Source organism: Mastigoproctus giganteus, chromosome 14 (genome assembly GCF_048544385.1).
Source record: "Mastigoproctus giganteus isolate SK-2022 chromosome 14, ASM4854438v1, whole genome shotgun sequence".
Lineage (NCBI taxonomy): Eukaryota > Metazoa > Arthropoda > Arachnida > Uropygi > Thelyphonidae > Mastigoproctus > Mastigoproctus giganteus.
The window spans coordinates 61,488,310-61,505,909 of NC_143588.1; the positions used below are offsets into that span (position 1 = coordinate 61,488,310).

The following is a 17,600-nucleotide window of genomic DNA, read 5'->3' on the forward strand; positions in this document are numbered from 1 at the left end:
ATTGAAAAATGTTGTTTATAAATTTTAAAATTAAATACAATTCTGAATTCTTATTTTAAATTCATACGTGTTTTTATTTTATGTGAAATTTGTCCTCATATCATCTGCCAAGCTTTCAAAACCGGGGATATAGTGTGATAAGGCCAACCGTAAAGAATCTTCTGTATGCAAGTCCTTAAGAGCAGAGCGATTCTTCGTCTTTGTTTGTTTCAAATACGAAAAGGCCGATTCGCATAGATATGTGGAACCAAAACAGGAATTTAAAAGTTCACTGCATTTTTTTACATTTGGGTACTTTTCTCGGCAAACGTATTTCCAAAATTCTTTTTCTGATGACCTGGCTTTTAGAAGATATCGTTTCGCAATGTAATAATTTAATTTTCACCATGTGAAAAATCTGTGACTTTTTTTCTTCTTTTTTTCTGCAATTTGTTTCGTATCTAAGTCGACATTAAATGGATAAGAAATATATTGAACAATGTCTGCAATTGTTTTAAAATTACTGAATCTAGTTTCAAAATCATCCACAACTTTCTCAATTTCAGAAACATATTTCTCACTATTAAATTCAAAAACAGGATATTTTTGCAAATGATCTTGCATATATGCGAAATGATCGAATTTTTTTTTTTTTCTTTGCGATCCTTAGCTATTGCCAAAAATTGGTATTTTTATGCAGAAATACTACTAATGATATCACCCACTTTTTATTTTTTCCTTGTAATTCCAAATTCAGATCACTTAATTCACGGGTAAAAGCTGCCAAAAAAGCTAGATCACACAACCACTCTGTATCTTGTAGCTGCTGATAATCATCTCCCCTTTGAATAAGAAATTTTTTAATTTCATTCAGCAAATTTCGAAATCTCTGTAGAAATTTACTCCGACTCAGCCACCTCACATCTGTGTGTAATAACAGATCTGGTTCATTTTCATCGAGTTGCATTTTGAAGTCTCCTTTAAAGAGATTGTCCTCTGATGGAATTCACGATTTTGAAAGCTATATCCATAACACTTTTAGTATTTAATCTTTTGCTGGCTAACACTTGGTGGATGATACAGTGGTAACTCAAAAAAATCTGGGAATTCATCATACTTTTGGCACAATGCGTTGACTCCGTTAAGATGCCCCGCCATTGCTTTAGCTCCATCTGTTGTTATTGATACGAGCTTAAATAGTTTTAATTGAATTTTTTTCAATAACATTTTTGAATGCGTTAAATATATCAAGACCTCTAGTTCCTCCTTTTAACGAAACCATACCCAGCAATTCTTCCCTAGTGGCAAAATCATCGAAAACCATACGAATAAAAACGAGCAATTGAACTGTATGTCCATAACACTTTTAGTATTTAAAGAGTATCTGTTATTTCTAAAAATGCGTCTTTGATGAATTGACCATCAGAAAATAGTTTGCATTTTTTTTTTTTTTTTCTTTTTGCAAAACGACAACTCAAATGATGCTAGTAGGCTGCCGTAGCCTAGTCGTCAGGCGCGCGGGTGCATAAGTACACGTGCTTGAGTGACCGGATTCAAGCCTGTGACTGCTGAATACGGTGATGTTTCTTGTATTCTGTGTATCTTTTGAACTCCTCTGACCGTTTGGTCGTCCCGGAGTATAAACAGAAAATTTATTTTATTATTTTATTTTACTGTTACTGCTTTAGATTGTAAATTAGGTGTCATGAAGAAATTTTGTTGTGCGAATAATCTGGATTTAAGTTCTTTTAATTTATTTTTTCTAAGGTCACTATTAGGCAGAAAATCCGATTGGTATTTACTATGGAGTGCGTTGAAGTGCCTTTCTAAATTTCGTTTTTTGGGTACAGCCGCGGAAGCATTGCAAATCAAACAACATATTTCTTTTATCGTTATTACAAAAGAGTATTCTAGTTCCCACTCTTGATGAAAATGATACGTTTACTCTTTTTCGTAGTATTCATTTTAAATCAAAGGGTACTAAATTAACGTATAAGCACAGTCCAGTTATTAAGTAAGCTAAATAAGAATTCGACACATACATTATGCTCTCTACTACGTAACTTCGTGAATTTTCAAGACAAGCCTAGCGGCCGCGCGGCGACCAGAGTAGTCACGTGGATCAACGGATTTGTAATAAGCGTATGCAGTGGGGCGCATAATAATGACTAATCTGTTTTTTTTTTTTATATATATATTTAAAATTCGTCATGATCGACTGAAATTAAAGCCGCGATCGACTTGTTGGCCACCCCTGATGTAGGGTATGTGAGTTGTTTTCAATAATATCCAAATTGTGTTGTTCGACTGGCCACTTAGAGGCACAGTCATCAGGAAGGAACCTCCCAGGACCAAGCCACCAACACTCTCTGGTCAGGGCGACAGTGAGGATTGCGTGAGGGTAAAGTAATTTGGGCGTAGATTACCAGTGAATATTGTATTGTGTTCTATACAAAGTTCCTGTGTTACTGCGTTTATCGTCTTTCTGATGAAAGTATCACTGCCGAGGCCAAATTTGGTGTGTGAATTGTGTTGTGTATAGTGTACACACTGTTTAGTATATAAGTGTTCCTCATTTGGCCACTTAGTTACTGAGAGGTTCAATCACAAGGGATTCAAGAGGTTCAATTACGTAGGACCTTAGCCATAGCAGTTTTCTTTTTTTAATTCTGGTTGGAGTATAGCAATATTTACCCTTTGCTTATTGGATTTCAATGGTTCCATGCGTTCGTGTATATTATTCAAAAAGTGAAAAAAAAAAAAATCTTTTAAAAATACATCATTTACGAACCAACCGATGATAGCTGTAGATCAGATGGGAGAATTCATAAAACTTGAACAAAAACTTCATTCCAAGCTTCGTAGCGTCAGCACCAGTCAGGTTCTTGCTAGCGTTACCATGAAAACAGGGTAGTGCATGACCATATAGGTTCTTTCACACAACGCAATAACTCTAGGAAAACCAAAAATAAAATAAATAAATAAACAAAAAATATAAATAAATAAAAAATAATAGCAAGTAAAAATGTATTTGTGTATAGTTACTGTTAGTGTTTTCTCCGGGTAACAGTACAATATATACCTTATTATTTTTCATATTAATATACGTAAATTTTGCATTAAACTGTACCGCAATTGAAAAAAAATGTGGATAGTACCGAAGGAATAAATAAAAGGTTTCACTCGTAACGGATCGTTTATTGAAATTTGTGTTGTTGCAAAACATTTCAGTGTATTTCCTTCATATATTTGTCTGCATTTTTTGTTCTGTGCTGGAAAAAAAAAAAAAAAAAAATATATATATATATATATATATTCTATTGGGATAAAAAAAAATAAAAATAAAATTTTTTTTCTCTTGCTGTAGCAACTATGTGAGAAAGGTTGTTTCACACAGTTGAGTGCTGTCCAGCGTGTTTACCATACACACGTAAACATGCAAACTTTTACAGAAAAATAAGCGAAAGAAAAAAAAAAAAAAACACTTCGTCTCATCTGTCCATCTCCTCTAATAATTTGTCCAAGCCTTTCTTAAATTTATTCAAACTACCAATTCGCCCACACCAGCTAGTAGTTTGTTCCAACAATCAAATATCTCCTGTCTGAAAACAAATTTCTGCAACGTATATACGAGGGGGGTTAAAAAAGATTTGTAATATATATATACTGTATATATTCCCCCATTTCAGCAGTGAATGAAGTGAAGTATCACAATGGATACGTGTAATACAAATCGGTGATTCAGTTCCTCTTTCTGCAAGGGAAACACCCAAAACAATCTGCGAAGAAATGGTCGCTGTTTATGGAGAAGACTGCTCAGGTTACAGTGTTGTTGCCAGTAGCGGATTAAGGTCGGTTGAAGCCCCGGGCGCAGAAAATAAAGAAAATATTGGGCCCCTTAAAAAAAAAGAGAGACAGGGGAAATAAAAATACATGTTAACCATTTTTTAAAATAAATAAAAAATATTATGTACTATTAATGTTTTATTTCCAATCAAATTTGAATATAATATATGTGTAATATAATTAATAATAGCATAATAATAATCACAAAGTTTTGAACTAATAGTTGAACATATTACTTCAACTGATTTGTTGGGATTTGCGTATAAAGTTGGGGTTTTGCGTGGGCCCTTCAGAAGTCGGGGCCCAGGGCGCGCACCCGGTGCGTCCGCCGTTAAATCCGCCTCTGGTTGTTGCACATTAGCATAAACAATTCAAATGTGTAAGAACTCAGTACATGATGAAGAAATCCCAGAACGCTCAGCGACTGCTCTAATAGAAGAGAGTTGCAAAAATTGAGGCATTAATCCTGGAAGATCTCCGTAATAGCCTCAACGAACTAGCTGCAGAACTCTAAATTAGTGTAGTGTAGAGTCTGTGGAGAACATCATCAGTTGAATGTGAGTAAAGTGTCTGCTAAGTGGGGTCACAGACTTCTTTGATCCCTTGCTTGAAGAAAGGGAAGTGTGCACGTAAAATGTTTTCGATGTGCCAGAAAAGGCAATTTTTTTTTTTTTTTTCACGCCTAGTCACTATGGATGGAACGTGGATCCATCGCTATGATCCCGAAAATAATCAGTGGAAGGTATTGTCCCTCTGTATAAGGCAATGGTCAGGCCACGCCTTGAGTACTGCGTACAGGTCTGGAGGCCGCATTTTAGGAAGGATGTAGATTTGCTTGATCGTGTAGAAGGGCAACAAGATTGGTGAGGGGAATGAAGGGATCCTCTTACCAAGAGAGGCTTAAGTTCTGCAAATTGCAGTGGCTGGAGACTAGGCACCTGAGCGGTGATCTGATTGAGACTTTGATATGGCTTTGAATGGGTTGAGCACGCTGAATTCTGATGGGATCCTTCCACTTGTTCAGATTACGAACCTAAGGGGGCATAAATTCAAATCAAGAAAAGACAAATGTAGAATAGATGTGCGGAAATTTGCCTTTAGCCAGCGGGTGGTTAATTGCTGGAACAAACTTCCATCTGTCGTTGTGGAAGTTGATAAGTTAAATAAATTTAAGAAGGAACTGGACAGGCATTTGGAGGGAATGGTGTGATTTTTTTTTTTTTTTTTTGGCTGATGCTGCATAAGCCATACACTTGCTTTCCTGTATCACATGCCACTACTACTATGTAGAATCGCCATCCTCCAAAAAGGCAAAGGTGCAACATAGTGCTAGCAAGGTGATGCTGCAACAGATTACCTTCAAAAGGGTAACACTTCCCCGCCGCTGTACTGCGACGGCGAAGTGTTATTCCAACCTCCCTATAAGGCTATATAATGCTGCTCCCCATAATGGTGCTATAAAAGAAAAAAGACGGGGAAAGCTGTCAAAAGGCGTTCGTCAGCTTCATGATAATGCTCCTGCGCATTCCTTGCATGCTGCAGTGAGGCGTGACTAAGAATGTGGATTTGAAATATTGCCGCATCCTGCTTATTCTCCCGACCTTTACCCCCTCAAATTTATTCCTCTTTGCTGCCCTGAGGTCCTTTCTTCGTGGAAAACACTTTGCTGCTGTGATGATGAGGTGATTTCTGCTGCGGAGTTGTGGTTTGAAGGACAATCAGAGGACCTCTACAAAACTAGCCTGCGGATGTGTATTGAGAGTTGGCAAAAATGTGTAATTTTGTCTGGTGAAAAGTTGAAAAGGTGTGCTGTAATGCATGGTGTTTGTTTCAGCCTTCTATCACAACTGCTTCCTGGTGAATACAGATCTATTTTTGAATCCCCCCTGTGTGTCTGTGTGCGCGTGCTGACGGACATACGACAATTGTTATGTATAAACATTTTATATATATATATATATATATATATATATGAACCTAGAAAAAAGTGTCTGTGCGAATGCCTATGGTAAATAAGAGCTTCGGGAATGAGTATCGAATTTCTTCATCCATAGATAGGTAGTCAAGGCGGTGGCAGGAGATTTGCTATATTCCTTCTTTTTCTTGGGCATTTTTTCTGCTGAATGTTTTTACCTGGTGCGGTTTCATTATTATGTTATCGTAACTCTACGTAAATATGCTATTACTGTAACTTCTTGGTTAATAATCATTGCAAAATTGCCAGATTCTAAAGACTAAAAATTAATCAAAGCGTACGTTGTTATTGTAATACAGTATTTTATTTTTACAATTTTTCGTATAATTATATTTTTTCGTAGTGGTTGAATTTTTATTGTGCCAGATTTTAGTTACATTTTCGTTACAATGAATATGTTTACATAAAGTTTAAAGTTATAGTAAATTTGCGAGGGACAAAATAATTTTTTCGCGAACCTATGCAAAAGTGTAGAATTCTTTCTGAAAACAGAATATGTTTTTAGTTAACTTATTTTTAATGGATACACTAATTTTCTAAAACAGCTTAAGCAGTTGTGGTTCTTATTTTAATACTAATATGAGTAGAACTGAAATGTGCGTAGATATCAAACGCAGTGTGAAAACAATTTTCTATTTCTTCCGATTTGTGTTGTCAAAAAGTCAGTTGGCTCTGAGTTGTACGTCGTATTCTGTTATTCCCTCACGTTCCAGGATGTACCGCATTTCCTCATTCCTGTCCTATTTCAAGGCCACTGGAGGGTAGTGACCCGACCTTTACCTGACGGCATTTCTGTCACGCATTACCGGCATAAATTAGTTTTACCTGCTCACCGTCTCTCTCTCTCATTGACAAGAAACTGTAAATAAAATATGCGCACTTTCAAATTTTAATATACTGTAGTTTCAGTGGAACATAATCTTTATTTAGGCTACTTTCTTGGTCCCGAATTTTAAGTAGGGCATTTAAGTATTCTTAACGGAACTTGACCTAAAAACACAACTAGGGGTCAAGTTTCTAAAAAAAACATGAATATCGGCCCTAGACCTAAAGACACAACATAATTATTGGAGATCTGTAAGAAAGTTTGACAAAAGTCAAAAATGAAATAATTATATTTGGTACAGATGAACTTTAAGGAGATATATTAAAACTTCGTTATAAAAGTAAGCATAATTGACGTGTTCATCTCACCTCACTTGTAACTAACTATTCATATGAATTACATACATTTTATTACCATAGCTTACAATAAAGCTTTCATGAAAATCCATTTTATTTGGTAATGGCAGCAATGCCATTCTTGTTTCTTATGAAATCAGAAACACTTACAATTTCTGTATCCGAAACCCCATTTTCTATTATATGCAGTAATTTGTCTTTGCTGCCATCTGTAGGACATCTTAGAACTTCATCAGTGATTCCAGCATCTGTTGATATGGGGTTTACACACTAGCTGTAACAAAAGCCCTTCATAGCAGTACCATTAGTGATGTAATGGTCAAACTTGGTTCCCATAGCTCTCCTAGAGCTGCAAGGGATTTCTTTAAGCATTCTATATGCATAAATTGTATTATGTTTTCAATAGACATTATGTATAAAGTGCAACAGTATGCACATGTACTGTAGAGCTTTCTTATCCATTTTAACTAGCATTGCAGTTATGACACCATCCCTATCATTATATCATTTAACTGAGACTGTGTCATAATAATTTAAAGATGTTTTGAAGTTTATAAGATAAGTCTTAATTATGCTAGTTCTAATTTGCTGTTGATAAAATTAGAACTGTTGTTTCAAGTGGTGTTCATAAATGAAACACCAACTGTATTTTTCTAGATAATGGTTTGTAGAATTCCTTTATTTTTATTTCAATTTAAACAAGCCAGTTTTTGCAAAAATTGAAACAATAGGCTCACATGGGTTTAGTTCAGAGATTGGAGTGTACCAGAAACCTGTGCCTATTAATGACCTGCATCAGTAATGTTATGTACTTTATTAAAAATAAGATATTTTATTTATGAACACGCCATTTCGTAAAATTTCCATTTCAACCCCTGTTTTAGTTTATATTTACATCATGGAGAAAACTTAATACAATGAAGATTCACTAAAAGCAGCTTTGGTAGTTATTTATAAGAGGAGCACTACCCCATTTATGGATTTTACAGATATTTTAAAATTCATCAGATTTATCACTTCATTTGGATAATTAATGGAAATAAGATCATCTTGGTTTAATCATGACAAGCATGAGAAATGCTGTGGTCATAAATTTCTTTGCAAAGCCAAAGTTTTAAGTGATATTAGCTGTGAGAATGTGTTAGGTGTCAACTTTTTTTCCCCCCCTCACTGCTCATTTGCACTCTAAAATTATTCTGTTCACTAAGAAATAGCATACAATAAATTTTAAGAATATCTCCAATTTATCTATAAAACAGCAAAGAATCTCCATTGAATAAACTAAAAATCACCAGGCATAACTGCTGCCTCTAGGTGCATCTGCTTAAAAGTTAAGAGAAAAAGTGAAACGTAATTTTTAAGAATGCCAATGAATGAATAATAATTTTAAAGTTCTTTTTCTCTATGGCATAAAATATTAGATAAGTATTTGTATTTTAATATTAAATAATGTTATGTAAAATTCTTAATGTTTTAATATTTTTAACATTGTAATTTTTCTTTTTATCTTTCTATAGAGAGAGTCATGGTTTATCCACAGCTGTCCATATAGGTGCAGAGGAAGAAGGAAATCCCTATCAGTTTTGTTCAGTGGTCATGAATGCTTATGTACATCATCTTCCTTTCTACAAGCTCCAGTAATGCAAGTTCCAGGAAGTCTTCCTGATCATATTGATCCCTTTAAACTTGCAGAAAGTGACCTTGTTAACCTCTATGAGGATATCAGAAGGGTAAACTTTGTTTGTATTACCACTAAAACTATGTTATAATAATTTAAAGATGTTTTGAAGTTTATGAAATGGGCCTTAATTACACCAGTTCTAATTTTATGTACAAAATAAATGTAAGCATATATTCATTTTTTATTATCTGATATGAATATTAACCACATTACAAGATATACAATGGAGTAGGAATTTTAGTAGTTCTACTTTTTAATCATCTTATTTATCTTAAGAATTTTCCCCCTTGTATGATTTTCCCATTCCTAATTTTGAAATGAAAGCAAATGAGAAATAATGCAAAGAGATTGCTGTCTCTTAGAAGCAACCTGACTTGGTGGGTTAGTTAGAGAGAAATATTTTTGTGTTAATTTTCTGTTTATTTTTATTCTGAATTTCTTCTATAAAATGGCAGACATTTCGCATGCATCTGTGTAACCATAGGAATTAATGTAAGAGAATATTGTGCATATATGTGTGCATTCATGCATGCTTTGCTCTCCTCCCAAGTAATACTGAAAAACTGTTCATCTGTGTGCTTCACCTCCTCATACCATTGTTTTAAGTGACTTCAGTATTCCTGGCTTTCTATAGACAATAATTTTGGTAACTAGAAATATTAACTCTTGACTTTCTAACCAATCTGATTTCCCAAGTTGCAGTCTTCATGGCTGGCTATGATTAACTTCTCTTTCTGTGGCTGAGATATATGTCCCCTACAGCCCATTGGAAAAGTCTTAGTTAAAATCCTAACAATGATGCAAGGAACTTATTGAGCCTCTTTCATACAGATTTGAATTAGCCAGTCTCTTAGGCTTTTCATTGCACAGACAAATTGTCCTTAGAATATAGCACTTTACAGATAACTACACTATTTCTTTATGCAAGTTGTTTTGCAACAGACCCAAACATCACTAACCTGCTATTCTCTTTTTGCTTGTACTTTTCATTAAAATTTCCAATCTCTTTGCCAATCTACAAGGTGATGGCTGTAACACATCACATTTGCTAAGTGTAATGCCACGAGGAACTTATTTGAGAGTTTACAAGGACTTCTGGGTTATTGGGTGTCTAGTTGCTAGTGGATCATCACAGGATTTTCATTCCTGTTTTTTATCCTTTAAACAGGAAGAAAAACATTTTGAAAAAAACTACAACACAGAAAAGAGCTTTAGAATACACAAATTACAGACATAAATTGTCTCATGGTCTGATTTGCCTTGGTGGTAATTAAAAACAACTCATTTTCAAATATTTTTTATCAGACATAGAAAGTTAAGGGAATCCCCATATCCTATCCAAATCATAGACTGATTTGGATAGGCTTATGGGGATTCCCTTAACTCAGTTGATTGAAGGGAAGTCACTGATCAGTTCATTCATATGGACAAGACTGAAAATGTGAAGTCCTTCAGTTTCTACCATACGAATGGCAAATACGTTTTGGTTGGCATGTCAAAGAATATAAAATATCTTTAATTAAACTTGAAGGGGGACATTGCATAGGAGTACTACTAAGTAAGAAAGTTTAATAAACAACACTTTTCTACATGAAATAGTTCATTAGTTTATTGGTATGAAAAGACCGATACAGTTAGACCCACATAGTAGTAGTAGTGGCATGTGATGCAAGAAAGCAAGTGCTTATGCAGCATCAGCCAAAAAGAAAATCACACCATTCCCTCCAAATGCCTGTCCAGTTCCTCCTTAAATTTATTCAACCTATCAACTTCCACAACAGATGGAAGTTTGTTCCAGCAATTAACCACCCGCTGGCTAAAGGCAAATTTCCGCACATCTATTCTACATCTGTCCTTGCTTAATTTATGCCCCCTTAGGTTTGTAATCTGAACAAGTGGAAGGATCCCATCAGAATTCAGCGTACTCAACCCATTCAAAGCCTTATGCACCTCAATCAGATCACCGCGCAGGTGCCTAGTCTCCAGCCACTGCAATTTGCCCTTGTTGCCCTTCTCTGTACACGCTCAAGTAAATCTACATCCTTCCTAAAATTAGGCCTCCAGACCTGTACGCAGTACTCAAGGTGTGGCCTGACCATTGCCTGATACAGAGGGACAATCACCTCCTTTTCCCTGCTAGCAAAATTCCTATATATCATTGACACATCCCCATGACCTGCCTTGGCAGCCTGTCTGCATTGCTCAGAAAACTTCATATCTGACTGCACAATTACTCCCAGGTCTTTTTCATTTTCTACCACCTTAAGTGTAGTACCACATAGTTGGTACGTTTCTCTGGGGTTACTTCTACCCATATGCAGTACTTTGCATTTGTCAAGGTTAAACTTCATTTGCCACTTCTTAGCCCATCTGCCCAAATTATCTAGATCCTGTTGCAGTAGCACACTGCCATTACTGTCATTAACAACCCTGCCAACCTTTGTATCATCTGCAAACTTCGATATTAAGCCTGATATACCTTCATCAATATCATTGATAAATATACAAAACAACAGTGGACCTAACACCGAACCCTGTGGGACTCCACTAATAACATTAGTCCAAGAAGAGCAGCACCCATTGATTACCACCCTCTGTCTTCTCCCACTTAACCATCCTTTTATCCATTGTAGCAACTTACCCTTAATACCATTCTGCTCCAATTTGTACAATAGTCTTCCATGCGCAACAGTGTCAAAAGCTTTCCTGAAATCCAAATATAGGATATCAAAATTATTTTTTGCATCCAGTTCCTTTGTAACCACATCATAATATCCTATCAAATTTGTCAGACAAGACTTTCCCTTAACAAACCCATGCTGTGTCTGAATTATTGCTGCCGGCTTGTCTAGATGATCCTGCAATGCATCTTTAACCAGTGACTCCATCATTTTACTCGGAACAGAAGTTAAACTAATTGGTCTGTAATTACTCGTGTCACCCTTTGATCCCCCTTTGTGAATTGGGGATACATTTGCACATCTCCAGTCCGTGGGAACCTCCCCTGAGTCCAAGGATGCTCTCATAATTATGGCTAAGGGTTTACTTAGTTGCTTTTTCGCCTCCTTTAATATAACTGGATAGATCCCATCCACCCCAGGTGCTTTTCTTATGTTTAACTTCAACAATTTCTCCTCCACTTTGCTCTCAGTTATTACAAAATCATTAAGTATCCTGCTACAATTTGATAACCTTCTGCCATTTTCAAACCTTAATAATTCCTCATGTGTGAATGTAGATGCAAAATACTCATTCAGTTTGTTTGCTATCTGAGCAGGATCATCAGCAGTCGAACCATCGATGGCAGGTGGACCAATCAGATTCATCCCCTTCCTTTTAGAGTTTATATAAGTAAAGAAATCCTTGCTGTTTTTCTTAGCATCTTTTGCCAAGAATTTCTCATAATCTGCGTTCGCCTGCCTAACCTCCTTTGTGACCTGATTAGAGACTAGCTTATATCTGCCATAGGCTTCTGAGTCGCTTGATAATTTATATGCATCCCATGCATTTTTCTTCTCTGTTATGCGTCTCATTAGTTCATTAGATAACTATTTTGGCCTAAACCTTGAACAATATTTCTTAATAGGTATGAAACTTTTAATAGCATCCACGATTAATTCCTTGAATGCTTCCCACTTAGAATTTACTGTTGGTAGCATCGTCAGTTGATCCCACTGTACAGAATTTAAAACTTTCTGAGACTTTTATTTAGTACTGATAACTAAATAAAAATCGACTGTTTCAAATTTCTGTGTTGAATTTCTTTGTTTCCATAAGCAATGTGATGTGGTATACAATTAAATCAGCCCTCTTGCACATGCCTTTACATGACTTGTTGTTGTTGTTATTTGGTTTTTAGGAGCATTAGCAACTAAGGTCATATTGCTCTGGGGATATGTGGTGGTCATTTCCTGACCTTTCCGCATCCTCCGTATTTGGTGGTTGTGGGCTCGAACCCCGGTCTAATCAAGAAGTGTGTGCTATGCACTGCTGCTCCTGCCCACCTGGCTACGGAGGTGCCAAGCATGACTTAAAGTTTTTTTTATAACAGCTGTTATAAATGTATTTATCAAATGTATTGTATTAAATTAATATATTTTATAACAGCTGTTAAATGCCGACTCATATGTAGTAAAATTGTTTCTCATTATTTTCAGACATTTATAACCTCTAATTATATAACAGATAAAATATCTGTTATAATTTCAGGTTAATTTATTTAAATTTATAATAAGCTTTATTTATTTTAGTTACCCGTATATTTAATACTAATATGTATTTATTATTTATTTATTAATTTAAGTATGCAAAGAGTAGGCCCTGAGCTTCATTTACTGATGATTTTCAAGCCAATTAAATAGCATAAAAAACTAAACAATGACTATTAATTCAAATATATAACACATTAAAATAATCTATTTATTTGTGTGAATTATTTTAGATTTTTTTCTCAATGTTCCTTGATATTTGATTGTATGCTCCTATGCTTTTATGATATTAAGTTGCTCTTTGGTGAAAGCCAGAAACTTTATTTTCTTTCATTGTTGTAAACTTTCAGTATGCCAGTGAAATTTTATATGGTACCAAGTATGCAATGCATGCTGTCTGGTTTACCATGCCTAGTTTTACTCCAACTAGCCCACTCTGTGTGCTGTGTTACACTGAGTGAACTAACTAGTTGGTCTTTTTTAGATGCAATTGTCCACAAAAAAAAGTACTTTAAACCAGTGAAATACATCTCCAACCTGAACAGCATGACTTTATTCAAATTAGATCTGATATTGCCATTTTCCCTTTTCTCTACAGTTCTGTGACAACTAAAATGCATCCATTTAACATGTTGAGTATCACAAAGCCCTGCATTGGTATTTCTCCCCCCCCCCCCACTTTTTCTCAAGCATTAAGCTGCATGATAGGTTTATGTCACAAGTTCGCTTTAGTGTGTCATGTCTATATGGCCTGGCAGATCCAAATATGGTTTTACTCTAAATTTTTTTTTTTGGTTAGGTCATGGTATATTTGAAGGATATATGAAGTAGTTACACACTCAATTCCTAATGTATGTAACCATGTTTATTTTATATAATAATATACTGTTTTGTTTTGTATTGTGAAAATAAATAATACTACGTTAATTTTATATTTGACATGAATTCAACATTTATTTTATATACATAAAAAAATTACATTAATTATAGTCATCAGATAGAACTCATCTAGTAGTTTTTATAACTGCATTTGTTTATTCACATATGAACCCATGGCAAACCTGAGTGCTTATGGTGTAAAACATTCAGGCACATTACCTGCTAAATGCATTCAAACAAAATGGTCATAGCCACAGAGTAATAACTACTCTGTGGTTCAAGAAGGGCTAGACACAGCATATGTGCCTCATAGCCAAGCTTTTGTAATTGTCATCTTCATAATGGGAAAACTGAGCAGTTATAGTATGAAACATCCGAACACTAACTACTAAATATGGTCAAACAGATCATACACAGAGTACTAACTACTCTCCGTGGTCATAGCAATCAGTAAGAGTTAGATGTGGCATTTGTGCCATGGCCTCTTGCTATAAACTTTATTAAATTGGACCGTGAAACATGTGGTGAGTCTCAGCAGTTAACAATAAAAAATTAAGTTTAGTTTAATAAATGCAGTCATTTTCATTAACAATGCCTCTTAATTATATTTTTGAAAAAAAAGTCAGAGGTCTCTAAGAATTAATTTTTTTAACAATATGGTAATTACTGTGTTAAAAAGACTAATCCATCCAATTGAATGTGTTCTAGGTAGATTTCTCCTAGGTACGTGATTCAGTTGCTCAATGCTCGCTTCACAAGTTGAATGGTTATACAGTTTGTGGAAGACTACTGTTAGGATTTACAAACTAACTGATCTGATTTTATTGTAAAGTGGCATCTTCCATCATTTTCATATTAGCATCTCTCAGGGCTCTTTCTTTATATATCTTCAGCTATACCTTTTTAAATGATTTTCCCCATTCCACTTGGTCTCTTATCACTCAGTCATTTAGTCTTTTTACATTCAGAATAAGTTAATGTGAAAGTCTCCAGGTCCTGATAACATTTCTCCAGTCATTCTTTAATCCTGTGATTCAGTGCTTATGCCAGCTTTATATTAACTTTTTGCAGTCTTATTCTACTAGTCTTTTTTTAAATTTTTTTCATAGAAATTTACCAATATACATAAATCTGAATAAAGAATTATTTGTTTAAATTTTTGCTATATTCATTTGAACCACTTTATTTATGACACAGATTGATGAAATTTAAAAAAAAATTGTGTGCTGAGCACGCATAGCAGAAGTTAAGTGACACTTCTTTAGGTGAACATTTATCACTTCACCGAGGATCCCGTATTGACTGTTTGAATGTCGCAGGTGATGAATCTTCATGAATGGGAGCCTCGGAGATATGAGACGTTCCGTTACCAAATTTAGTTTTGGTAAGTGCTGTGGCATTGGATGATATTTAAAACGGTTTTACTTCGATAGAGCCAAAATCACTTTCTTCTTGAGAGAGAGCCATGACAGCTGTTACAGGCCGACATTCGACTTGCATCATTCTTGAACCACAGCCGATCATACATGGAACAGACTGAACCAAAATCATTATCCAGGAATGTATGGTTTAAACTGTGCGTGGATGCTTCAGTGTTTCTTAAAATCCTGTTGCTGCTCCTACTATGTATTATGCCTGCTACATGTTGAACAGTTTGATGGAGTACTTCTGGCAGTTGGTTTTGGCTTCTTCACTTTTCGTTAATGACTGGGCTTCGAGGACTCTTCATCATTTTCGTTTGCAGTATCAACTTCTGTGGCCTCCTTCTTGCAGATTCACTTCTAACATTTCTGGGAAGATATAAAGCTCTGAAGATATGGATGGACCTTCTCCAGCTTCTTTGTTCGACATGTTGAATTATAAATTTTTTTTTTCCGTTGAAATTTTTTATTAAATACGGTGGAGAAAGACGAAAGAAATAGCATGACGCAATCAGTAGGGCTACTGATTGGGTCATGCGTCGCTCACACCTGGTACGCAGTGGTACAATGGTGGGAGGATGAATAATTTCGTGTCGCATTTTCTTGACAATTTTTGTTAGTCCATGGATGCATTGTATGCGCGCTATATGCCTTACAACACTCACCATAGTGGACCTCCGCTTTGGTTGGTTCACTGTATGATCAAAGTTACTTTACGATGGATGCTTCATAACAAAATACTGTTCACCATACGATATGTAGTAAGTGCCAGTCATTGTGATCACGTTTACGAATTGAATTTTAATTCTATTAATGGCGATTCTAATAAGGGAAAATAGGAGGAATATTATCCACAGTCTATAAAAGTAAAGATATAAAGCACAGATTTACATTTTATTACCTCACCAATTAAAAAGAAAGGAATGCAAAAAGTCAACTACACTGGGTATTCCCAGGTGGTCACCCTCTCAATTATTAACCTGGCCTAACACTGCTTAACTTCGATAATCAGATGAGACTGGTGCATTCAGCCTAGCATGATAGTGGGCTGTTCAGAGTGCCTCTAATGCATTTACTTATGGCTTAGTTTGCTCTGTTGTATTTTCAATGAATTTTTTGTCAATCTATGAACACAAGTTACTCCCATGTGAAAACTGCCTGGAGCTTGCCTAAAGAAGTTTCACTTTAAAATACTGTTCACTCTATGATGTGTAATAAGCACCAGTCATTGTGATTACATTTACGAATTGAATTTTAATTCTATTAATGGCAATTCAAATAAGTGAATATAGGAGGAATATTACCCACAGGCTATAAAAGTAAAGATATAAAGCACAGATTTACACTTTATTACCTTACCAATTAACAAAATTAGATATGTGAAAATCAGAAGAATATTTTCTACAGGTTAACAAAAAAAAAAAAAAAAAAAAAAAGTAGGCAACTACACCCGGTATTCCCAGGTGGTTGCCACCACAATTACTAACCGGGCTTAATGCTGCTTAACTTTGGCGATTGCATGATTGTTTGTTATTTGGTTTTTAGGAACATTAGCAACTAAGGTCATATTGCTCCGGGAATATGCGGTGGTCATTCCCTGACCTTTCCGCATCCTCCGTATTTGGTGGTGACGGGCTCGAACCCCGGTCTAATCAAGAAGTGTGTGCTACGCACTGCTGCTGCTCCTTCCCACCTGGCTACGGAAACACCATGCGATTGCATGAGAACCAGGGCATTTAACCTAGTATGATAGTTGGCTGTTCAGAGTGCCGGTAATGTTTTTACTTATGGCTACTGTCACATTTTTGTTGCATTTTTTTAAAAAAATCCACAAACATAAGTTACTCCCATCTGAAAACTGCCTGGAGCATGCCTAAAGAAGTTTCATTTCAAAAAGGCTGTTAAAATAAATGGAATAAAACACCAGTGGCCATCCATTCATGCATCCAGTTCCTGAGAAGGAAGGCAAATCTTTATCTTCTAGTTATCCTATTGCTCTTACCATGAACCATTTATAAAAGTAATGAAGAAATCCATTAACTGCCAGCTCTTATGGTATCGCAAAACCTTTCATCAGATTAATGTTTATTTATATGGATTCCATAAGTGAAAAGCCACAGAATGAAGAGGTATTCAGATTCCAAACTTTGCTAAAGCAGCACTGCTCATAATGAATTTTTATCTGAATACTCTGCAGCCAATAGCATATCCTTATTATATGTTTATCTGTATGATTAATATGTGACTGTCCATTCTCCTCTCCCCAACTTTCACTGCTTCATGTGTTTTCAGTCATATTCCTGAATATGAAATTAGTATTAGTAAGGTTAAGTGATGCAAGGTTGATGATATATTGTTACTGTCCTGAACAAAGTAAATGTTGGAAATGATCATAGAATGGTAAGATGTACACTTGATATAGATGTAAG

General features: G+C 35.4%; 1 protein-coding gene across 1 annotated transcript in view; it reads left to right on the plus strand.

Annotated features, from left to right (window-relative positions):
• The window catches only part of qless (decaprenyl diphosphate synthase subunit 1 qless), a 216,008-nt gene that overhangs the window by 65,929 nt on the left and 132,479 nt on the right, over positions 1-17,600 (plus strand). The window contains exon 2 of the mRNA XM_090389078.1: positions 8,500-8,712. Within this exon, the coding sequence (XP_090245204.1) occupies positions 8,500-8,712 (213 nt within the window). The remainder of the gene's footprint in view (positions 1-8,499; positions 8,713-17,600) is intronic.